General features: G+C 43.7%; 1 protein-coding gene and 1 long non-coding RNA gene across 2 annotated transcripts in view; one reads left to right on the top strand and one right to left on the bottom strand.

Moving 5' to 3' along the window:
• Position 1: 1 nt before the first annotated feature.
• IL12B (interleukin 12B) lies at positions 2-21621 on the top strand. The gene is made up of 7 exons (XM_082379898.1): positions 2-91; positions 4320-4407; positions 7819-8094; positions 8671-8788; positions 10410-10627; positions 12088-12245; positions 13887-21621. The coding sequence occupies exons 2-7, from the start codon at positions 4320-4322 to the stop codon at positions 14016-14018; spliced, it is 990 nt and encodes a 329-aa protein (XP_082236024.1). The 5' UTR covers positions 2-91; the 3' UTR covers positions 14019-21621.
• Positions 14022-24923, bottom strand: part of LOC309623231 — a 28576-nt gene continuing 17674 nt past the window's right edge. Inside the window, exons 2-3 of the long non-coding RNA XR_014241279.1 lie at positions 16138-24345; positions 14022-15378 (exon numbers count right to left, since the gene is read on the bottom strand). This is a non-coding gene — a long non-coding RNA (uncharacterized lncRNA). The remainder of the gene's footprint in view (positions 15379-16137; positions 24346-24923) is intronic.

The following is a 24923-nucleotide window of genomic DNA, read 5'->3' as shown; positions in this document are numbered from 1 at the left end:
CTTGGCCTTCCTTCTTCTGTAGTCTGTGGAGCCCAGGGAGGCTGCCTGTTACTGTCTCTAAGCACTTTGGTCATGATGTCAACCCAAAGAAGTGAGCATCCCATCTACTTCCTTTTTCCCCACCCAAAAGTCATTTCCTCTTAGTTCATTACCTGGGATTTTGATGCCTGTGTTCCCTCTGCCTTATTGATACACACAAAGAAAAAAAAAAAAAGGAACTTCTTGAAATTCCCCAGATGGTTGTGAGAGTTCTTTTCAGTGTTGCAACTTGGAACAAGTCAGTTTCTAGTTTAAGTTTCCATCAGAAAACTTGGTAGGAGTAGGGTATATAAGCTCCAATAGTAGCAGCAGCAGAAGAAGAAACAAACGGTTTCAGACCCAGGGAACACTGCAGCCTGACCAGAAGCAAGGTAAGCACTTGCCTAGGCCCTGCCACCCCTTCCACAGGCCCACAGGCTGTCCAAGGGTAGACACCATTCATGTGCTACCCCTGTACCAGGCATTGTGGAGTGGGTGAATTCCTGGAAGCATTCCTGGTGACTTACCTGCTGGGACACTAGTGAAAAGTCAGTGCTTTGGGAATTAATATATAAAGTATTCATTTTAAAAGTCAACTAATAATAATTGTATATTAAGGTCTGTGAACAAATGCACATTTTATAGAAAGGTTTGTCTTGTTTTAAAGTGGTATGTATATAAAAGTGTGTTCCTCAATATTAATACTCATCAGTTAAAGGATTGTATAAAGTGAGTGGTGCTTCCCTTATTATTGTAAACTTTTTAAAAGCCTTTTATTCAGTAAGTAATAATGAATCCAGTAAGTAATTGAATTCATTCTTATACCTCATAATTGAATGTTATAAGCATAGTTGGTCCCATATTTCTCGTGGGCTTGTGACAGTCAACTAGATTGACAGTTAAGTTATCCAGATCTTTTGGATTAACTCATCACTTAAAAAATGGAAAGGAACACCAATGTTTAAAACTACTTTCTGAAGTTTAAAATCTGTGAGAAGGAAAAAAAAGATAATCTTTACTGTGTCTTATAGTTGCCTAGGTAAATTGTGTGCAATAATTTTCAGGTTAAAAAAATAATGGTCAGTTTAAAATATCATTTTAACAAAGAGATTACTAAACCTGAGCTGATGGCCCACTTTTTTCAAATAAGGAATTTCAAGGTATTAGAAAGAATTTGGGCAGCCTCTTAGAGTTCACTTTACTGGGGTCTGAAATTTTATTATTTCTGTCCATTCATTCATTCTTCTAATAATTAATGAAATCCCTCTGAGCTAGACTCTCTCTGCTAGACTCCAGGGACATAGTGTGGAATAAGACAGACATGATCACTGCCATCAGAGAGCTCAGTGTGGGGGGGAAGACAAACATGAAAGAAGTAACTATATGATTGCAATTGTGTTATATAAGCGCTGTCAAAGGAGGAATGGGGCTCTGAGAGGAAACAGCCAGGAGTCCTGACTTCATCAGGGCACCATGCTGGATACTTTATGTGAATTATTTCATTACCTCTTCATCACAGCAGGGTTCCCATTTTACAGATTAAGAGTATGAGGCTCAAAGACATCAAGTGACTCGTCCAGAGTCACACACCTAACAAGTGGCAGAGCTGGGATGCCAACACAGCACTGCCTGTCTCTAGAACTGGGACCCTTTGCATGTGCTACACAAGCCTTCTGTGACTATGTCTTTTTATTTTTAAATAATAATTCTCTTTTCTAATTAAAAAGAAATGAACAAAATAAAACTTGAAAAAGAGATGCCTAGCCAATTGTCACTGGCATGCCCATGTTGGCACCAGAGTTAGGGAGCCTTAACACACCACAAGACCTGGGGTCCCTGCGTCCCTCATACAAGGGTTTCAAGAGTTTAGAAAACCTATGGAATTCCATTTTAAAATGTTTAATCCTTAAAACTCTCAAATTTAGCAGGCCGAGAAAATGTGATCTGTGGGATACAACCAAACAACCCTTTGAGATGGGTATTATGTCCATTTTACAGCTGAGGAGACTGAGGCTTAGAAAGTAATTTGGCCAATATCATATGATTAGTGAGTGGTCAAACCAGAATCCAAGCCCTTGGTATCGATGATCTAGAGAACAACAGGGTAACTGCATGCTGCCCCTTATTGGTTTCCCCTGGGTTTGATTAAGAAAATGACCCACCACCATCTCTACCTTCTGCCAGTGTCCTGTGGTTTAAAATGTAGGTGATACAAAAATGGGAGCTGTTTCTTAGAACCATCACCAGGGCTCCCTTGACCCTGAAGTGTTGTTCACCTGAAGTTCTCAGATGCATCTGAGGCCCAGAGGGGAAGGGCTGGGCACTTAGCCAAAGGGAAAATCCCAGTGTTAAGAGAGTTAAGGATAAAGGATTCACCAGGAGGTGCCAGGAATCTCTACCATTTCCATTCCCAGAGTGCTAACATCCGAGTTTTATAGGCCTGTGTAATTGCAGTACCTCTGTGGGCATTTCCCTACAGCCAGGCATGACTTTTTTGTTTATCCATCACAGACAACACAGAGAGAAATCAAATTTTTCCTTTATCTCTTCCGCTGGGTACAAGCTAACACATTTGGTTGGCTTCTATAATATGTCATCTCATTGCATTCTCCCAACAACCCTTTGAGATGGGTATTATACCCATTTTGTAGATGAGGAGACTGAGGCTCAGAGAGTAATTTGGCCAATCTCACACAACTAATGAGTGGTGCAACCAGAATTCAAGTCCATGCTGCTGGACTCCAAGCCTACAAATGTACTAACTGGTGCTCCATGGCAGCTAGAACTTTGCTACAGTCATAACTTGGACTAAACTGATAGATGTGCCCTTGAAAGTTGCCTGCTGCAGTGACAAGAGTGCTGACAGTGTACGGGAAGGCCTGACTTCTGCTCCTGACTCTGCCACTCAGAACCTTTATGATATAAGGGAATAAAATACGTGGCAAAGTTCCCCTAGGATTAGCAGCAGTTCTGACAAAGCCACGATTTGTCAATATTCTGTTACCCCAACCAAGGGGTGCTTATTTTCAAGGTATTTCACAGAAAACTTTGAGTCTTGTTCTTCATATAGCCCAGTGGTTTCTGAAACCATGTTCCTACAGAACATTGGTGCTCTCCAAGATGGATGGAGGTGTGTCAGACTGAAAATAAATAATAATCATCTCCACCTAATTCACAGGTGGGGTGTAATTGTCAGTCTGAAGATTTTCATAAACCCTGGATACTAATCTAGACTGAGTTTCATTATAAGTAAAACTAATTTAGCACAAAAGTATGCATTTCATTATTTCATATTGAATATATTCTATGGTCTTCTCCCAAAGAACATCTTGATTTGCAGGGGCTCTGAACCCTGAACATGGATTAAACCAATGGATCTCAAAGAGTAGTCCTCAGACCATCAATATCAGCTTCCCCTGGAAACGTACAGGAGTGCAGATTCTCAGGCCCCCCCAGACCTGCTGAATCAGACATTCTAGGGTCAGGGTGGGAATGGGGGCCAGCAATCTGTGCTTTAGCAAGGCTTCCAGGTTATTCTGACATATGCTCAAGTTTGAGAACTACTGGTTACCTTATGTGGGAAGAAGTAATCTTTGTGTTTGGAACAGTTACAGTCTTAAGCAGGGAGAGAAAGGAAACCTCACCAACAAGGGCTGGACTCATTGCCAGAAATTGAAAGATCACTTCAGTATTACTCCCCCTGCCCCCCAACCCAAGTCCTTTAGTCCTGGGTGTCACCGCACATACTGCCTTGTGCTGCTGTAATACGGGTATGTAGCTTATCTCCCCAACTGGAGGGTAGGCATTTAACACACTGACTTAAGAAATATTTGTTGAATGAAAGTATTTGCTCCTAGAAGTCAGGGTCCAGGTAAAAATCATTTTTCACTCTCAGCTGCTCTAGCTCAGTGCCCTTTACACAGGAAGTACCAAGTAAATAATGACTGAATGTTGATCTAGACAAGTCACATTCCTCCTCTGAGCCTTAGGTTTCTCATCTTAAAAATAAGAGGAGCATATCAGATAGCTGGCCTTAAGGATCTTTCAGCTGCAGATCGTCTGCGGTTCTCTATTTGGAGATGCTCTTACCCAGAGACTGGCAGAGGGATCCTGGAATTCACTGAGTATTAACCTGACAGTGTAGAGAAGAAAGAGGAAGATAAAGATTAACGACAATGTACATAGAATGTGAATATGGTTTCCAAAGGAGATTGCCTAACTACTGACATTCTCTCTTCTCTTATCCCTCCTCTTCTTTCTCTTTTCCTCCATCTCCTCCTCTGTTTCTCCCCCTCCTGCAGATGCACCCTCAGCAGTTGGTTGTCTCCTGGTTTTCCCTGGTTTTGCTGGCATCTCCCATCACGGCTATATGGGAACTGGAGAAAAATGGTAACCAGACTTTCCTGATTCTCTGTGAAGGCCCCAGGATCTAAGACAGGACTGTCAGGCAGCCCCTGATGGGAAATCAGACTGAAATGGGCAGGCCTTGGGGCTTCCTAGTGAAAGCCATCACTCTGGGATAACACGGGCCCTATGTCCTTGTTCCACCTTTGAGGGTATCTATTATTGTATGGCTTGAGGGTATCTATACTGTTTGGCTTTCACATTAGATGCCAGAGAAGAAGCTTTTTATGGACTATGGTGGGAAAAGAGAGATGGATTTTGCCAGTATTACTAAAAACCAGCTGTGTCATATGATTAAGATTCCAAAGTGAAAGATTAGAAAAGTATAAGAACTATGTTCTAACATCTTCCACTCCACCACGCAATACTACCCCCTCAGTTGGCACTGAGATGACTTACCTCTGACCAAGCACTTTGGGGAAAGCATGGAATTTAGACCCACACTGACTTGGGTTCAAGGCTGATTCTGCCACTTATTGGTTATGTGACCTTGAGCTGGGTCACCTCTGAGCCTGAGTTCCCTCGACTGTAAACTGAGGATTACAAAGTGATATCTACTACATAGATTATTAAATGTACTAGTGAATGCAGAAGACAACTCAACAGATGATGAAGTGACAGTAAATGTTAGCTAGTATTATTGTTTTGGTTATTTAAAATAATGTCTCTGATGATTCAAGAGAACATGTTTATTTTCCCAGTGATCAATAAAAATTATTAGTAGAATAATAGATAGGTATTATTAGAATAAGGGGTTCCCTCTATCCTTCTAGTATCTCACACACGGTAAGTATGTATTAACTGATTGTTAGTTGTTCCTGAAAGACGCTCAGATATTTCTCATTGAAGCCAACATAATAATGTTGGCAATTACTGTCTTTAATAATAAAATAATAATAATAGTTGATATTTATTGAGGCCAGCATCTCATTTAATTCTCACCACAACCATAAGCGATAGGGACTGTGTGTACCCCATTTTACAGATATTAAAAATAGAGGCTACAGAGATTAACTAACTTACCCAATTTCACATACCTGGTAAGGGTGGAACAGGAACTTGATCCCAATTCTGTCTCATTTCAACACTTATGAACTTAAGTATTTGAAGAAGGTTTTACCAGAAGGACATGAAGCAATTGTTTCCTCTGTCCTTGGACAGCTGAGCAAGAGGAAATAGGCATACATTTAAAATGAAGACATTGCAGCTGATGATGAGAAATGATCTTTCAATAGTGAGGAGAATACAACACTAAAATGGGTCCCTGAAAGAAATTTGGGGCTCTTCCTCCATTCTTAAGAATTTCTGGAAGATGACAGTCCAGCCATCCCTGCTCTGCCCCAGGAAGTTCTGAGTGTTTTAGACCCTCCCTTGAATAAAGACAAAGCCCTGAGCCAGGTGATTATGCCAGATTCCTTCCAACCCTGGGATTTTTAGTGAGCTCAGGAGCTTTGGCCCTTTCATAGTACACCGTTAGTTACTTCTGATTTGGTAAACCATAGAAATTCCAGAAAGTCAATGTGAGAAACACTGAGAGGGCATGCAGCTTTGGAGACAAGATGAGATGCAGCTAAGCATTAGGTTCTAGATGTGCCTCATCAGGCTGCCCCCTGCAGCTGTTTCCCCTACCCTTGGGCAAGGGTCTTCGGCTTCTGAATCTTAGTTGTGACAGGAAAATAGCCATGCTGGTCAGTCACCAGTGGGACAGAGAGAAACCAGAGAAAGCCAAAGGTGCCACATGGTTTTATGTCATCACAGCTGACCATTTTCCAAGAGTTGGGGCCCAGATGCTTTTTACCTCTCGTCTCTGTTACCCATTCAGTAGTTTTAAATCCCTTTGATGTCAAGTGGGAACTTTATATTCCACAACAGCTTTACATTTGGACACCAGTCACAAGAGCCAGCAGTTACAGCTCATTTAAGGGCACTGTGTCAAACTCTTATATGAATTAGCTTATGTGATCCACATCTCCACCTTCTGGATCAAGTACTATAATATGTTGCTTACTTTAAAGATAATGACACTGAAGCTTAGAGTAATTGAATGCCTTGCCCAAGGCCACAGGCCAGTGTAAGAGATAGAGCTGAATCCTAACTCAGACCTGTGTGATTCCAACATCCAGGCTTTTCACCACTGTGGCTCTCAAACTAGAGTGGGTTTCAGAATCATCTGGAGAGGTTAAAAACAGGTCACTGGGCCTGTCTCAAAGTTCTTGATTCAGCGACTGAGAATTTACAACGCTGAGTCTCACGTGCTGCTGGTAGTAGTTGGATGATCATGCTTTGAGAAGTACTGCATTAAACAATTCTATTTAATTAATAATTGATGCATGAATGAATGAACGAAGATTTGATGTGAAATACTCTTTGAAATACTATATTAGGCCATTCCTCAAGTGCCAGTTTAGATACTGGTAATAAAGGTTCAATGCAGGGAATTCCCTGGTGGTCCAGTGGTTAGGACTCTGCACTCTCACTAGCAAGGGCCCGGGTTCGATCCCTGGTCAGGGAACTAAGATCCTGCATGCTGCGTGGTGCAGCCAAAAAAAAGATCCAGTGCAAAGCTGCAGAGACAGAAGTTCTGAGATATAACTCTTGTGCTTCTCACTTGATGTAACCTTGCTTAACCTCTTGGTCTCAGTACCCTTCTCTACAAAATGGAAAGATTAAGATCTACTGAACTGCCTCGTAAGAAGGTAAAATAGCTTTTAAAAACACAGAGAGAATGAAAATCTCCATTGGTGAGTTTCACGCAGTCGGAAATAAATCCTTCAATCCCCGTGGAAAATTGGAAGGCAGTTTCTCATGCAGTTGTCTGAACTTTGGTGTGTGAATAACAATAACAACCAATGCTGAGTGACAGGTTCTGTGCTAAGTGTTTTACATGCTTTTTTCATTTAATCCTCACAGCCAAACCTACAAGGCAGATACTATTATTATTGTCATTTTACAGACAAGGAAACTGAGGCTCATGGTAATTAAGTATCTTTCTCCAAATTCCCCAGCCAGCTATTGGGGACAGGATCTCAGTCCTGGTCAGTCTTTCTCAACACTTATTCTCTATGAATGTGAACTGTGCTGGAAGTTTCTTACATCCACCAGGCCTTCGGGAAAGAATATTGTGCTGTTTGCATTTTTCAGTATATCAAGGTTTTCCTCATCTGCCAGCTAATTAGAGGTTAATTATTCACGGCAGCCTGGCAGTTAACAAGTCGATGGCAGCTATTAAACTCTTTGCTTCTCTCTTCTACAACCTTGAACTCAAGTGGTGCCCAAAAACCTGAGATCATCTTAGCAAGCATTTGCTGTTATGAGCAAGGTTGTGCTGCTTTAGCCATCCAGATACCGGGTGATCCAAAAAACACAGTCTGATTCTCCAACCCCTGTGCTCTCCAGTTTATGTTGTAGAATTGGATTGGTATCCTGACGCCCCTGGAGAAATGGTGGTCCTCACCTGTGATACCCCTGAAGAAGACGGCATCACCTGGACCTCAGACCAGAGCAATGAGGTCTTGGGTTCTGGCAAAACCTTGACCATCCAAGTCAAAGAGTTTGGAGATGCTGGGCAGTACACCTGTCACAAAGGAGGCGAGGTTCTGAGCCATTCGCTCCTCCTGCTTCACAAAAAGGAAGACGGAATTTGGTCCACTGATATCTTAAAGGACCAGAAAGGTAATTCCATTCCCTTGGGTAGCACCAATTTTCTCTTTTGCTCCATAAGAGATAAAAAAATAAAAAATTTAAAAGGCAAGACATGATTAGTATAGTTAATGAAGTAATACCAAGTCCCTTACTAAAACCACCCAAAACCTACATTTTCCTTTGTTTTTCATTTGCCGGACACTTTGGGTTATCAACCATCAAAATCTCCTGCTGAGAGAGTTTCATGGGAAGTCTAGATGCTTTTCCTGAGATTCTTTTTAAATAACAGTGATATTATTGGATGGCTAATGGGAGTTAGTTAATGTGCATAGTGTGTAACTCAGCACTGGGCTGATAGCCTTGAAAAATATTAATACCTCCGTGCGATATGTTGGGTGTGTGGCATACAGAATCAGCATCCTATTGGGACATTCCCAGTCCTCGCTGACTGTCTGCCTGGGGAACAGCAGATTTTCCAAGGAAATAAATGAAAGATCTTCACTCTTGTACCATTTGTTGGCCTGTGATTCATCGCAATAAAAATCTTTGCAATTTTAAAAGAAAGAAAACCCCTAAATATTGAATTCTTGTTCTTTTCAAATCCAGAACCCAAAAATAAGAGCTTTCTAAAATGTGAGGCAAAGAATTATTCCGGACATTTCACCTGCTGGTGGCTGACAGCAATCAGTACTGATTTGAAATTCAGTGTCAAAAGCAGCACAGGGTAAGTGAAACCACTCTGGTTTCTCAGCATTTTGCTAAAACTTTCTCATTAAGAAAATAAGGGCAACCTAGCAATGGCCTTTCAGTTAATGATAAGGGAGAAAATAAAGCCAATCCTATATTTTTAACCCCCCATCCACACACACACACCCTTGCCTAAATTAGGGAAAGGACATGGAGATTTAAGCTAACTGCCTGAACAAATGTATGCATTAGAACAGGATATTATTGGGGCCTGGGAAGAGCCTCTGCTGTATTTGAACCCACTCATCCAAATTGTCTGGCGATGCCTCATTAAGGCTCATAGCACCACGGCAGGGGTGGGTGGTGGTGATAAAAGGGGAAATTGAAGCTGTGAAGGACTTGTCGAAATTGCACCTCGAGTTGAAAATAGAAACAAGAGCTCTAGGGCATCGATCTTGCAAGCCCTAAGGCTGACTCCAAAACTCTGTGAGGCCTCTAGAAATTTTCCCAGGGCCACTTCAATTCCTTTCTCTTCTGCTGACAACACCAATCTGAAGTTCACTGTTTGTCCTATGCAGTTGGGCTTACCCCGAGAAACCAATTCCCTTGGTACAGAACCTACATTAACACTCTGTGTGACTTCCTTCCCTCTCATCAAAGTTCCCAAACAGTGTAGGATAACAGAGTAAACCCTAGGTGATCATCCTGACCTGGCCACTATTTAACTGAGTAAATTAACCTTTGGGGACTTACTATTCCATCTTTAAAATGAAAATGCTTGCTAAAGAAATGCTTATACAAGTGCACAGAGACATAGATGCAAGAGTTCATTGTGGTGTTCTTGGTGATCAGCAGGGCAAATGTTAAGTAAAGTGTAGTACATTATACCCCAGCTTAATGTGCAGTCCTCAAAATAAATAACCCAATCCATGTGGTCTGTCATGGAGCACTCCCCATAATATGTTCAGAAGGGGGAAAGATGGTTGCAGAATTATGTATACCAAATTTTATATATAATATATATATATATATAATTTGATATTATTTCATAAAAATAAAATCTATGTGTGTATATATAAATATGTGTGTATGCATATATATTGATACATGTGGATATATGATTGCTTTGAATATTCACAGAATAATGTCTGGAGAGATACGACAAGCCAGGAATAGTATTTATATCTAGGGAGTGACATTAGGGTTAAAAAGGGGATTAGGGTTAAAAGAGGCATACACATTTCATTTATACACCATCTTTATCTTTTTAATTTTTTAAAATTGGTATGTACTGATTTTGTCGTTAAAATCCAGAATATGAGTTAAAAATTTTAATAAGGAGATTTAACCAGGAGCTTTGGATCTAAAAGTTTTCAGATTCATTTAGGCCAGAGGCAAACATTTGTATTGGGTTGGCCAAAAAGTTCATTAGGGTTTTTCCGTAAGATCTTATGGAAAAACCTGAACGAACTTTTAGGCCAACCCAATTATTACCTCTCAAAGCAAAGCTTGTTCTCATGGGGAGGGCAGCTTCTTATCCCCTTGAGAGAAATCAAACCAGCTGGAGAAATTGTGTCCTCAGACAGCTGTCTGGTTACAACAGCTAGGGATGCACCTGCAATCATGTGACACAGGATAATATCTGTCTTTGATTTCAGCTCCTCTGACCCCCGAGGGGTGACGTGTGGAGCAGCGATGCTCTCAGCAGAGAGGGTCAGAGTGGACCACAGGGAGTATAAGAAGTACACAGTGGAGTGTCAGGAGGGCAGCGCCTGCCCAGCCGCCGAAGAGAGCCTGCCCATTGAGGTCGTGGTGGAAGCTGTTCACAAGCTCAAGTATGAAAACTACACCAGCAGCTTCTTCATCAGGGACATCAGTGAGTTTGCTTGATTATATGTGCTTAATAAGGATAGATGCCGTTCATCATGTTACAATGCCCCATGCACTGGGGTTAGGGGTTTATATGCATTATCTCTTTTATTCTGTACCCTGCCCCGAAAAATAATTATAATGTAGATACAATTGTCTGCATTTTAAGGAAGTGGAAATTAAGTCCTAGCTAGGTTAAACAACTTGCCCCAGATCTCACACGTAGCAATTCAGACCTGGATCTGCCCCTCTAGAAAAAGCAGGCTCTTGGCTACACTTCTATTCTGCTGCTCAGGCACCTTCCATGCTGAATTCAAGAGCAGCCCCTCAAGCATAACATTCATATGCAGAACCAGAGCTTCCCCTACTAACTGCAATTATTCCCAACCAATCTTTCTCTAGCATTTGAAAAAGAGACTTCTTTATTGGAATATAAACCCCTCCAAAATGGATGTCTGTTTTTTTCAGTTGGAAGATGGAGATTTTTGCCATTTGTCATTTCCTTTACCATTTATCCAATGTACATGCATCATGAAATAAAAAGTGATAGAATCACAGAACCTGCTCAAGCATTTGTGGGGAGATTGCCTTTGGTGGAAAGGAGAGGGTGGGGTCTTGTTCACATAGGGTACCAGGGAAGGTCTCTATGAGGAGGTGGCATTTAGCTGAGTCCTAAAGGAAAGAAAATGCCATTGTGTTGAGAAGAGGAAAGAATATTTGTGGAGCATCTGCTAGGAGCCTTGGTCTTTGTGTGGAGAGGTGCTAGATCCAGAGAGCCCAAGCCCGTTCCATGGACTCTCTCCCCTCCCCTTCCCCTCCTAGAAAAAGGTACACTACTTGAGGACAGAGTCTTTCTGACACTCACTGTTGTGCTTTCCATGCACTGTCCAGCGGCTGGCACATAATGGGGGCTTTTTATTGAATGAATGAGTGACCGAGCACAGAGACAATTTGGCTGTAACTGCCTCAGGACAGGTCAGTGTCAGATTCCACGAAAGGGCTAAAGAAAGAGCACTAAGTGGAAAATCTCTCATCTGGTCCCCAGCAAGAGGCTCAGCCCAATTCTGAGTCTGGTGCAGAGGGGGATTGATTACAGAGAGGGTGGTCCTTCACTGCAGGCCCAGATGTGAGCATCTTGTTGTCTCTAAGAACTTTCCTCTGAGCACCACACAGAGGTGGTTCCACCACCAGGGCCCCTGTGACTGCACAGGGATGAGAAGGATTCTGAGCCTCTCTCAGGTTCAGCCGTAGAGGAGGCAGCAGTTGGTGAGGGCTGCCTCGTACAGGCACCAGCGTGAACGCCAGCCGCAGGGGTGCCTCACATCTGCCAACCAGGCGCTCAGAGAAGTTAAGTAACTATGATATGGACTCAGAGCTGGTCAAAGGCGAAAGTGAGACCAGAAGCCAGAACTACCTTACCCCAAAGCTCCATTAGCAAAATAAAGAGTGTTTCTCTCTCTTCCACAGTCAAACCAGACCCACCCAAGAACCTGCAGCTGAAGCCATTAAAGAATTCCCGGCATGTGGAGGTCAGCTGGGAGTACCCTGACACCTGGAGCACCCCACATTCCTACTTCTCCCTGACATTTTGTGTTCAGGTCCAGGGCAAGAACAAGAGAGAAAGGGTAAGATGTGATTCAGGTGCCGTCTATTCTGTAGTCAGGTTTATGTAGGCCCACATCAAGGAGATGAATGATGATAATAACAGCGAATGTTTATTTGGCACTTTCTATGTGCCTGAAACTGTGCTAAGGGTTTTCCCTGCGTATCTCATTTAATTCTCACAGTAACCCTAGAAAGGCAGGCAGTGTTACTCGTACCACTTCACTAGTGAAGATTTTGAAGCTCAGAGAAGTTAAGTGACTTGCCCAAGGTCACCCAGCTAGAAAGTGGCAGAACCAGGACACAAAGGCCATGCACCTAACACCCTACTGCCACCAGTATGGTTGATCATTATCTTGCTCTCAGAATTGGTCCTGGGCTTCCCTGGTGGCGCAGTTGAGAATCTGCCTGCCAATGCAGGGGACACGGGTTTGAGCCCTGGTCTGGGAAGATCCCACATGCCGCGGAGCAACGAGGCCCGTGAGCCACAATTACTGAGACTGCGCGTCTGGAGCCTGTGCTCCGCAACAAGAGAGGCCGCGATAGTGAGAGGCCCGCGAACCATGATGAAGAGTGGCCCCTGCTTGCCACAACCAGAGAAAGCCCTCGCACAGAAACAAAGACCCAACACAGCCAAAAATAAATAAATAAATAAATAAATAAAATTAAAAAAAAAAGAATTGGTCCTGATATAGGAAATCTGGGCTCTAGGAGCCTAAAAATGTTTCAAATTGATGAATATAATGGGTGATAGAACATTCATGCTATATCTCATCCAAAATAGATAATTCCCGGCTGTTCCACATTATTGTGAAATTATCTTATTGAACAGAATGTTGGCTAAGACAACAGCTTTCAAACTTTCTTGCCTGAGCATCATAATCCCAAGGTCCTAGAGGCCCTCTTATAGAGCCTGAGACTCCTTGGACGCCAGTTTTAGAAATCACTAAACAAAGGCCTTATTCGGCATAGTGTTTAGAACGTGGTAGAAATTCAGTGATTCAGGTACTCCCTGAGAATTTTTTTGTGGAAGGGAAGGGCTATTCTGGAGTAGATTTTACCTAAAAATTATTTAAAATCTTGATATGTACTTCCCAATATAAGATCTATATTATTAATAGGTAGTATTTATAGAGCACTTTCTACATGGTTAAATACCTTGCTACTTTAACTCTGTGAGGGAGTATTATTATCCCTCTCTTACAAGTGAGGAACTGAGAAACAGAGAGTCTAAGATATTCTCCTGTGGCCACATAGCTAATAAATAGCAATGCCTGGGCTTGAACACAGATTTTATTCTGATAAAAGGATCAGGATATGGAATTTCAGAATATCCAGGGGACAGCTAGAGCAAATCTGTCTCAGTCCCACCATTGACCTGCGGTGAGTGCACATGGGGCCTTCATGCAAGGCAACTGTGCTAGAAAGATGAAAACTGGACCAAACAATTTCTCCCTCAGGGCTTTGGGCTTATAAAGTAGAAAAGCCGCATCTGTGTTGAGAGCTTCTGTCAGCAGGTGGCACAAGTTCTATACACACCCCTATGAATTGCGAGTGTGGTGCCCTGAGACCAACGTGTGGCTGTTTTGGGAGACTGTACTTTGCCAAAATATGCCCAGCCCACCTTGTGATTGCATTGCCAAAAATTTCCCTCTCCTTTGCAGAAAGATAAACTCTTCATGGACAAAACCTCAGCCAAGGTCACGTGCCACAAAGATGCCAACGTCCGCGTGCAAGCCCGGGACCGCTACTACAGCTCATCCTGGAGCGAATGGGCATCTGTATCCTGCAGTTAGGTGAGGAGGCCTGTGAAGCCCAGCCCAGACCTGCACACTCAGTGTACCCAGGTGCAGGACAATGGTGGGGGCTGTGTGGGACAGGAAAGAGGGGGTGGGATGCCCAACACGCAGTCACCAGAGGCAGAAACATCCATTTGTTCATTAACAGATACTGATTGATGCCCATAGTATTCCAAGCACTATGCTGGGCACAGGGACACTGCAGTAAAGAAAGCAGGCACAGGTCCTGCCCTTCCAGGAGGGTAGGCAGTGGGAGAGAGAAGTAGCCAAGAGTCAGAGCACAGGTGTCCTGCAAGCTGTTTCCAGGAATTAGAATCTTATCTGGAGACCACTGGGGGCCACTGAAGGGCTTTAAGCAAGGAAATGACATGATCAGATATTCTTTTAAGAAAACTCTCGAGACTTCCCTGGCGGTCCAGCAGTTAAGACTCCGTGCTCCCAATGCAGGGGGTACGGGTTCGATCCCTGGTTGGGGAACTAAGATCCCACATGCCTCAAGGCACGGCCAAAAAAAAACAACGAAAAGAAAAGAAAACTCTCAAGACAGCCTCTGGTAAGCATGGTATCAGCAAAATCCTAGGCCACATAAGAAAGGGCTGGACCCTTCTGACGAGGAACCCCCAAAATCCAACTGCCCCAGATAATGTGTTGTGCGAAATAAGAAGGGTTTGCTACTGAATTTCAAATCCACATAGACACTCGCCATTCTTTTTCAGGTTCTAATCTCAGGATGAAACTTTGGAAGAAAAGTGGAAGACATTATGCTAAATTTTTAAAAGATGCAATGGAACAGGACCCTCCCCCTAAAGATATTTTCTACCAATTTGCTTTTTTTTTTTTTAGGATTATAAAGATGTCTTTGCTGTATTTTTATATTGAAATGCTCACCGAAACAATCAGCTAATTTATTTATACAGTTTCCAGCTAGCAGGTCAAGCTGACTTTTATGTTATTTACATATTTAAGTAATTTATGTATTTATTAATTTATTACTGTTATTTAACATTTGTGTGCCAAGATATATGTTTCATATACTCATGACCTGATTTATAAGGAATGGGCCCTATTATGCAAAATGTGAATTTATGTGTTATTTATACTGACAACTTTTCAATCGAGGCTGCAAGTGCATCAGTTTTATGGCAACCAGTAAGAACACAGTGTTCTGATGCCAGCGCCATAATATATTTGTGATGGATTAGAACACAAGAGATAGTTAAATAGACATGGAGACACAAACTCTTTGAGGAGGTCCTGGAGAGCAGATATTAGTTCCCATGTCCATGAAGACTTCCTTGAAGTAGTGGTGATAATTCAGAGCTGTTTGCACCTCTAAGCAAGTTTAGTCTTTGGATGCCTGAAATTAGAAAGAGCTAAAAATGATGATTGGAATTGAAATTCAGCTTCAGCCTTCCTGGCAGCCCCCTTCTATGTGTAAGACGAAGGAGAATGACATGGAGATATCTTAAGTGTCTGGAAAGTAAAAAGATCTTATGATTCAAGAGAGAAGACAAGCATAGTTATGGCTAAGGACAAAATTGTCAGAATTGCCGGTTGTTCCTTAATAGGCACACAGAGAAGCAGACAGATGCGGAGAAAACAGCCATGAATCTCTTACTTGTCAGCATGAGGGAACATGACAAGCAGATATGACTAGAAAGTGCCGAGCCATTAAAATGCTACTTTTAAGTAATGAATGTGCTTTCTGTAAAATGATTCCATTTATTTTCTGTTTACTTATTTATTTTTATATTCTGATGGTGAACTAATAAAAATATAACTCTTCTTTGCAATAATATTTTGGGCTTTCTCAGTTGACTGGGTATCCTGTTCCCACGCTTACCAGGGCTGTGTTATTTTTCCCTTACCATTGAAGGATTGCCCCACCGTGAAGCAATTTCATTTCTGGTTTTGCACAATGGGCCCTTTCCCTTTATAGGAAAGTCAGTGTCTTGCCAAGCTCAGGAAATGTCCCTGTGATCTGACCACGGAGGACTCTGCAAGGGCACTAAACTGCATTATGCCCCTTCAGGGGTTGGATACTCTTGCTTCTGTCACCTTCTAAGCTGGAATCAACTCTACTGGTTTCCAAAACATCATGAAACAAATTTCTCACCTGGTAGAGCCATGGGCAGCCCATCCTATAGGTCCAGCTCCAGTGTTCATGGAGGGTTTGCCATCTGTCTGGCCAACTGCTAGGCCCTGGGGTTGAGGAGTTCCAAAACACCTTGGGTTTGCCACCCCGAAACAGTGCCCACTCGTGGCAAAGCCTATAAGACTGGGATGAAAAGTTAACTTCAATACCACTAAATGTGAAAATATTCAGTGTATATGGTGTATATGGTGCCCTGGGGTAAGAATGAAGAAGGATCAGTAATAACCTGGAGTCACCCAGGAAGACTCGATAGAGAAGGGGAGGTGCCCACTTTGGGCTCAAAGGATGGCCAGGGCCTGCCAGTTCTGAGGAACTGGCAGGCCCTGGCCACGGAAAAAACAAGTGGTGGGATCAGAGAGAATGGTGTCCATTCTCTGCTATCTTCAAAAGCCAAGTGCACACATCTGGCTTCCTTGCAATGGCAAGGTAATTATAATAGGGATGTTTGTTTACATTCCTTATTTTAAGTGTCACCTGGACCCCTTATTGCACTCTACTCCTGGCCTGGAGGTATAGTGTAAAGTTTCTATCATCCTAATCCAACATTTGAAACATATCATCTTGTGTTAATAAACCCACACTTGATAGCACGTGGTTGGTTAATAACAACTATGTGTTCTTCTAAGGGCCTTTCATCTAGAGATACCAAAACACTTACTGGGCACTTAATGAACAAAACTAACCAAGAAAAACATAATCACATTTCATAAGCACAGAGACCTGGGGACATTTCCCAAAACTTCCGGCAAGCCTGGGGCACCGCTCAGGTGTCCTGGCTCCACCAAGGCCCAGTGCTTTCCTAACACAGCCTCTTAGCAGTTGATTAATTTCAGTTACATGTAAGCAATGGAGAGTTTTTCTCTTTGAAAAATATTCTCCAGGACAGTCCTTTCTATTGGGAAACTAGCCACTACAAATGCATCAAATGTCCTAGCAAAAGAGCTCAGGACGGGGCACCGGGAGCCTGGGCCCTGGGCCTACCCAGCCCTGCTATGTGACCATGTAACCTTCAGCAGGGCACTGGACCCCATCAGTTCTCCCAACTGCCTTCTCCCCTGATGTCCCTCCTCAGCTCAAAGGTTGGGAAGCTAAGTAATCACTTTTCCAGTTGCTCTTGCTGCCCAGCAAGGTCATGAGACCCAGTTCTGGCTCATGAGATATAAGAAAATTCTTCTGGGGGTTTTCCTGTTAAAAGACAGAGCTATGGCTTACATCTCCCTTCCCCTCCTTCTTCCTCTCTTCAGCAGATGAAATCTAAGAAGTCTCAGAGGATGCCTTGCACCCAGGATAGAAGCCATCATGCTAAGACAGGAAAGATAAAAAGACTCTGGGACCCTAGTGATATCATCAAGGAACTGAACCAACCCCTGTAAGTACCTACCCCAGACGTCTTGTTGTGTTAGAAAAGCAGACTCATATTTGTGGTTTTTTAATTGTGGTAAAATACACATAACATAAAATTTACCATTTTAACCATTTTTAGGTGTAGAGCTCAGTGATATTAACTACAGCCACATTGTTGTACAACCATCACTACCATCCATCTCCAGAACTTACTCTTCTTCCCAGACTCTGTACCCATTAAACAACAACTCTCTGTTTTTAAAATAGAAAATGAATAAACTGAAAATTGAATAAAGACATTCTCCTAAACATTCAGATCCTCATCTATGAGAGGCTGTCGGCCAAGTCAGAAAAAGGAGCCAGGCCAGCACAGGAAGGAACTGACATCAGAAAATCAGGTTCTGCCCCTTACAGCTGGCACGACCCTGGGGAAGGCCTGGAGTACTTGATTTCCAACGATGCCAGGTTGGGTCCTGGTGATACCCTACCTGCCTGCAGAGAGGTAGCCATGGTCAGGAAGCCTGCTGCAAGGGCAGCCTGAGTGTCAGGAGGATTCACATGTCTTGGTGTGCGTGTGTTGGGGGGTGGTCTGGGCAAGTAGCTCCCATAGGACAGACACCTTTGCTGTTCCTTCATTCACTCCACAAACATTGTTTATCACTCTGCCCCTGGCACCATCCTCTACTTTCTGGATACAGGGGTGAAAAAGACCTTGCCCTCACATGGTTTCCAAAGGCTTAAGCTTTAAATTCTAAGCACTGGAGGTCACTTCCTGAGGGTTAAGAGCACTATGAAATGACATCACCGGTTTAATGGGATTGGCACGATTCCTGGTCCACAGTAAGTACCCAGAAAATGGTAGCTATTTCCACTGACTAGCTCTGTGATTTTGAGCAACCCAAGCCCCAGTTTCCTCATGTGTAAAATGGGATAATAACATTTCCTATCTCACAGGGTAGTTGTGAGGATTAAATGGAATAACACTTAGAAAATGCTTAGAAAAATACCTGATCCAGGGCTTCCCTGGTGGCGCAGTGGTTAAGAATCCGCCTGCCAATGCAGGGGACACAGGTTCCAGCCCTGGTCCTGGAAGATCCCACATGCCGTGGAGCAAGTAAGCCCGCAAGCCACAACTACTGAAGCCTGCGCGCCTAGAGCCCGTGCTCCGCAACAAGAGAAGCCACAAAAAAGAGAAGCTTGCACACCGCAAGGAAGAGTAGCCCCTGCTCGCTGCAACAAGAGAGAGCCTGAGCACAGCAACGAAGACCCTACAGAGCCAAAAATAAAAACAAATTAATTAGTTAATTTTTAAAACATACCTGATCCATAGAAGTACTCAATAAAAGCTTGGTGTTAATATTCTTACCATACTACTTATCGCCTGAAAGAAGCATAACTCTAGACCCTGTGCTTTTGGGGGCTGGGGAGATGAAGGAGTCATTGTTAGGAGGCCCCGATGTCTCTAAGAACTAGGTTGGGAAGGAGGCAGTATTAATCAGCCAATGGGGAAGAAAGAGACAGCTCAGTCCCTTGAGAGTAAAAAACCTCTGCAGTGTAGAATCCCTTTCTTATAAATAAAATTGCCCAAGATGCAATGAACCCAGTTCTTGCCTTCGGGGATTGTACAGTCTAGAGAGAGAGAAAAAGGGGACAAACATGGTAGAATATATTAAAATATAGCCTGGCTGGCATAAGAGCACGTGCACCCTAAATATTTCTTTTTATAAAGGTTTCCAGCTCCTAGGAAGAGGCTGTCATTCCCTTTCACCTTCCTGGATGCAATAATTTGGCGTAAACCTACAAATTCACCTTACCTATAAATCAGATCTTAATCATCTCTTTCCATTTCATTTCAGTACGGCCCCTCTACCAGGACAGAATCTGTGAGCAAAATGTATTTGGACGAGATTACTCCAGAGGCTCATATTATACCAAGGAAATGAATTCCCTCTCTCAAGCTCATAAAATGCAAAAATAAAATCAGCATTCGGGCCAAAGGGGGAGAAGACCAGGTACGCATACTGAAAAGCCTCCTTCTGCAGGAAGCAGAATTGATTCGCATTTTCCTCCACGCAGGCCTGGGTCCCGGGGCCTGCGGTCGTGCTCATGCTCTCACCTGGTGGGTGCCCGTGCAGGATGGGCCGCAGGGCTCTGCAGCTGCTCGCTAATCTCCCATCTCCTTTCCTGAGGAGCACAAACCGGCTCTCCCCTGCCCTTCACTCCAGCCCACCTGGCGTCTTCCCTGGCTGCTTGCTAACCTGAGCAACGGGGGCTCCAGGGAACTGAGCATTCTGCCCATGGCCCTGGAGTTTGAGGGAGAGGGAAAGTCAGGGGGACAAATCTTAGACAAACCACAGTGTCCAGTCAGCTCTGTCCTTCCCACACCCACCACCCAACACTCAAACAGGTGGGATGGAGTTAAAATGGCAGCAGGCAGTGCCTGGACATAGGGCAGAGTGGGGGGGGGGGTGTGCATCTGGCCCTGGGCTCATATCCCCACACCCTACTAACCAGTGATGTGCCCCTAGGCAATTCCTTAATCTCGTCCTGCCTCAGTTTCCTCACCTCTAAAACAAGTATGCTGGCAGTGCCATCACCTCCCAGGGATGCTGTGAGGGCTACCCGAGACCAGGGTCGGAGCACCCAGCACCCAGCAAGTATACAACAAATGTTAGTTGCAGTTGCTGTTTTTCTAAAGTCAGGCCAAAAATAAGCAGTCCTAATGCCACCTCATCTTCCCTCCCCATGGAAATGAGGGCAGGTTTGGGACATGTACACAAGCCTTCCCATTCTAACTCATAAATCTATGTCCTCCCCCGCACCAGCCCTCTCCTGGGTACACTGCCAGTACACAGCAGTGACATTGCCCCCAAATTACAGCACCCAGAGCAACACTGCATTTCAACAAACCATTGCATGGGTTTCCACTCAACCTTGTGGAACATTCTCCAGCAGTGGCTTGCCCTTTTCTCTGAAATCCCTCTTTTTTGCACTTTTGGGGTCCTTGGAGGCTAACCAGACCAGTGGTTCCCTAACTTGTTTGAGCCAGGATCCGTTTGTTCAAACGGAAATCTTAAATGAATTTCCAACATACAAGGGGACTGGGGAGGATGGGTACCAAAGGGGCTTTAATTGTGTCTGCAATGTTCTAATTCCTTACAGGAAGGATATATTAGTAGATTTCCTGCATAATTAAAAATTAATTTTTTTATAAAGTCCTACATGTAAAGCAAACAAAAGCAGAACTGCTCTGACTGAAGCTTCCTACCCACTCAGTCCCACCTCCCTATTCACCATTGAGAGCCCTGGGGTGCCACCTCAACATCCCTAAACTCTGCAGGACACAGTTTGAGAACCTCTAGTTTTATAGGTGAGGAAACTGAAGGCCAGAGAAGGTTGCTGCCTTACCCAAGCACTCAGAGCCTGATTAATGCCAGAGCTCACGCTTGAATTTGGGTCTCCTGACTCCCATTTTGGCAGTTCCTGTTATATTAAGTTATAATTTCCAGAAGAATGGTATTAAAATGACCAGCCTATTGCCAGAGAAGGGCTGCACATTAAAACCTGGGAGCTCCACAAGCACTTTAGTACTAATCAGTTTCTCAAAATAGTCACTGCGCTCCTTGGAACATGGTGTCCAGGACCCAAAGAGGATCCTCTGCTTCACTCCTTGGGAGAGTGGAAAACAAACGGCAAGGGCGTGCACCCTATCAGAAAAGAAAAGTCAGAATTTAGGCTGCCACAGTACTGCTACTAGCCTAGAGCACCTTACTGCTAATAAGAAAAAACGTGTCCTTTCCCCTGGGCAGGCACGGCCCCATGCCAGGATGCTGGCTTACCAAGTGGAGAACAGGCTAGATTTCAGCCCTTATTTGCCCCCTAGACCAGGGACCCTTGTGCCGGACACAGCCTGCCCAACCATACATGGCAGCCCTTGTCATAGTGAGAGTGCTTGGAGTAGAGGAAATTGAAGGAGAGGGAGAGCTTTCACTCATTCATTCATTCAGCCAATAATTGCTAGGTGTTTACTGTGCCAGGTACATAGGTGCAGGAGAGAGTACATGAGCAAGGTGGGCAGGTCGACTAAAAAGTGGCTTGAGCCACTAAAAAGTGGCTTGATCAATAACGAACAATTAGGGCAACCTAAGAAAAAGCCTGGAGGTAAGTTGTGGTGGGACGTAACTCAGTAATTCAATGGTGTCATCAAGAACTCAGACTCCTCTCAACTCTCTTCTCCACTAGCTCCAGTGTGCTGGCTTTTGTCCTCACGTGTGCCCCTCGAGATGGCTTCTGCAGTCCCCAACATCATGTCCTCATAGCACCATGCCTGAAGATCAGAAAGGCCGTTCTCCTCTAAGTTTTTTTTTTAATCAGAGAAGACATCTTTCCCAGAGTCCTCCGGCAGATGTGCCCATGCCCTACCTACAAGAGAGGCTGGGAAAGCAAAAACCTGGCATTTTCACCCTCTAAAGTGAGAGGCAGGCTCTGATAGCAGGAAAGTAGCTGAGAGTGGGAAATACTTATTGGTGAGGCAACCAGCAGTGCCTGCCACTGGAGCAAAAGGGAGGGACAGAGAACCTAGATTTGAAGGTGGGCATCTGTGATAGGCAAAATAATGCCCCCCCAAAGATGTCCATGCCCTAGTTCTTAGCACCTGTGGCTATGATGAGATTATCCCAAATTATCCAGGTGGAACAAGTGTAATCACATGAGCCCTTGAAAGTCAAAAAGATGGCACTAGAGGGAGAAGTCACAGACTTTTGAAGAATGAGAAGGGTTTGACCTGCCATTGCTGGCTTAAATATGGAGGGGCCACATTTCCAGGAAAGGGGAACCTCACTCCTACAACCACAAGGAACTAAATTCTGCCAAAAACCTGAATGAGTTTGGAAGCAGATTGTTCCCCAGAGCTTCCACAAAGGAATGCAGCCCTGCCTTGTGAGACACTAAGCAGAGAACCCAGCCAAAGCTGCCTAGACCTGTGACCTTCAGATCTGCAAGATAATAAATGGGTATTACTGCAAGCAGCTAAATATAGGCCATTTGTTGCAGCAGCAATAGAAACTAAAACAAGATCCTAAAGTACCCAGGCTGTGGCTTTAAGTATTAAGAGGAATTGCCAGGCGAAGCGACTAACATGAGCACAAGTCTGGAAGAGGGAAAGACATGTTTGGAAACCCGCAGAAAACTCATTTTAGCTGAAGCAAAGTAGGGGAGGAGGAGAAGGAAAGGAGAAAGATGAAAAATAAGGATAGGGAGATAAGTAGGAACTAAATTAAGTGGGTCCTCAAATATCAAGCTTGGGCTTCATCACGATGACAACAGAAAGTCATTGAAAGGTTTTAGGCAGAGAAGCGATGGGGTCAGATTTCTGTTTTTACCAGTTCACTCAAGTTGCTACATGGAGAACAGATTGGGAGGTGGCAAGAGAGAAGCCAAGAGGACCAGGTAAAGGTCACAGCAGTGGTCCGGGTGAGAGATTGTGACAGTTTGGACTGGGAAAATGCTGGTAAGGGATGGAGGTGAGAGGACTACTTTGAAAGAAATGATGGAGAGAAATGACAGGGCCTATGGGTTGGACATGAGTGCTAAGAGAGAGAAGAATCAAGGATGCAAGAATGAAGCCCGTTCATTCATTCGCTCATCAGGTCGTTATTAGTACCTTCCACAGTACGTGGTCCAAGACTGAGCTAGACACAGAATGTTGCCTCAGAATAAACAAACAGTCCTTACTTACATGGAACTGAGAGGTTTCTGACTTGATCAATTTGGTCACTGGTGGTACCATTCACTGAGAGGGGAGGAGGAGGATTGAGTGGGGAAGGAACAAAGATGAGGGAATAAAGATGATGAGTTCCACTTTACATCTGTGGACATATATATGGGACAACAAATTGGAGCATCCAATAAACTTTGGATATATGGATCTGGAGCCTGTAAGTGAAATTTGGACTGGAGATAGGGAGCTGGGGATCACCAGCATATAATACAAGAAAATTAGCTTCAGTCGTTCAGAAAACAATGCCTATGAGGAGATGGGTTACGAATTGGGAAACAGGGATTTGCTTTCAAAAGCTTTCACCTCCACCTTTTTTGCCTTGGGACCAACCCTGAATGAGAGACTAACTGAAAGCTAGGACTATCTTCTTCGTCAATTTATGCCGGCTGAGCCCGGCACCAAGAAGCCCAGGGGTGCTCAACAAAGGTTAATTGAATGAAGGAATGACTCAAGAAGGCAAACAAATGAAACCCAGTGGGCAATTCTCAGATTCTTTGCTCTAAAATAGAGGAAATGTTTGCTCTCCACTTTTTTTTAAGTAGCTCCACTGCCCCAGAGTGCAGTCTCCCATGTATCTGAATGACTGAGTTTAATCCCAAATATTTGCTTAAATTAGTTGCTCACTTTCAAAATGGAATATCTCCTTAATGACTAACACTCCTTTCTTGGGAGAACTCGGACATAGGAAGTTCAGTGTTTCCAAGGAGGCAGACATTTGATTCCACCAGGCTGGGGTGGTTGTGGAGGAATGGCTGGTAAGGAAACAGGGTAGGGTACCCACGTGTGCACTTGACTATTTTTCATCTCTGGAATTTATATATGATGTATAGAGAGAAATTAATCAAAGGTAACCATTTCACATCTCATAAGAAATCTTTGTCATTGGAATCCAGAAGTGTGTGCAGTGGATAGGAACATGCTGGTGTCAGACTATAGAGGTTTTAACCCACCCTGCCATTTGCTAGCTGTGTGACCCAGGGCAAGTTACTTACCCACTCTATGCATCAATCCTCTCAGCTATAAATTGGAAGCAGTAATAACACCTTCTGCAAAGGGATGGGGTGAAGATGAAATGAGATAATGCATGTGAAGAGCTCAATGTTCTAAGTTCTCAAGAAATGCTAACTAGTATATTAGTTTGTTAGGGCTGATGTAACAAAGTACCACAAACCAGGTGGCTTAAACAACAGAAATTTACTGCCTCACAGTTCTAGAGGCTCGAAGTCCAAGATGAAGCTGTCGGCAAGATTGATTTCTTCTGGGGGCTGCAAGGGAGAATCTGTTCCATGCCTCTCTCCTAGCTTTTGGTGGTTTGCTGGCAATCTTTGGCATTCCTTGACTCCTGCTACATCACCCCAATCTCTGCCTTAATCTCCACATGGTGTCCTCCCTGTGTGCCTGCCTGTGTCCAAATTTCCCCTTTTTGTAAGGACATATTGGATTAGGGGGACACCCGTCTCCAGTATGACCTCACCTTAATTACATCTGCAGTGACCCTATCTCTAAATAAGGTGACATTCCTGAGAGTATTAGAACTTCAACCTGTGAATTGGAGTGGGGGACAAAATGCAACCCATAACAGCTAGTATTACTACTGTTAACATTATTACTATGCTCAGTTCAG

This window comes from Balaenoptera borealis (assembly GCF_965194805.1).
Source record: "Balaenoptera borealis genome assembly, chromosome: 2".
NCBI lineage: Eukaryota > Metazoa > Chordata > Mammalia > Artiodactyla > Balaenopteridae > Balaenoptera > Balaenoptera borealis.
This window is presented reverse-complemented; position numbering and strand designations above follow the sequence as displayed.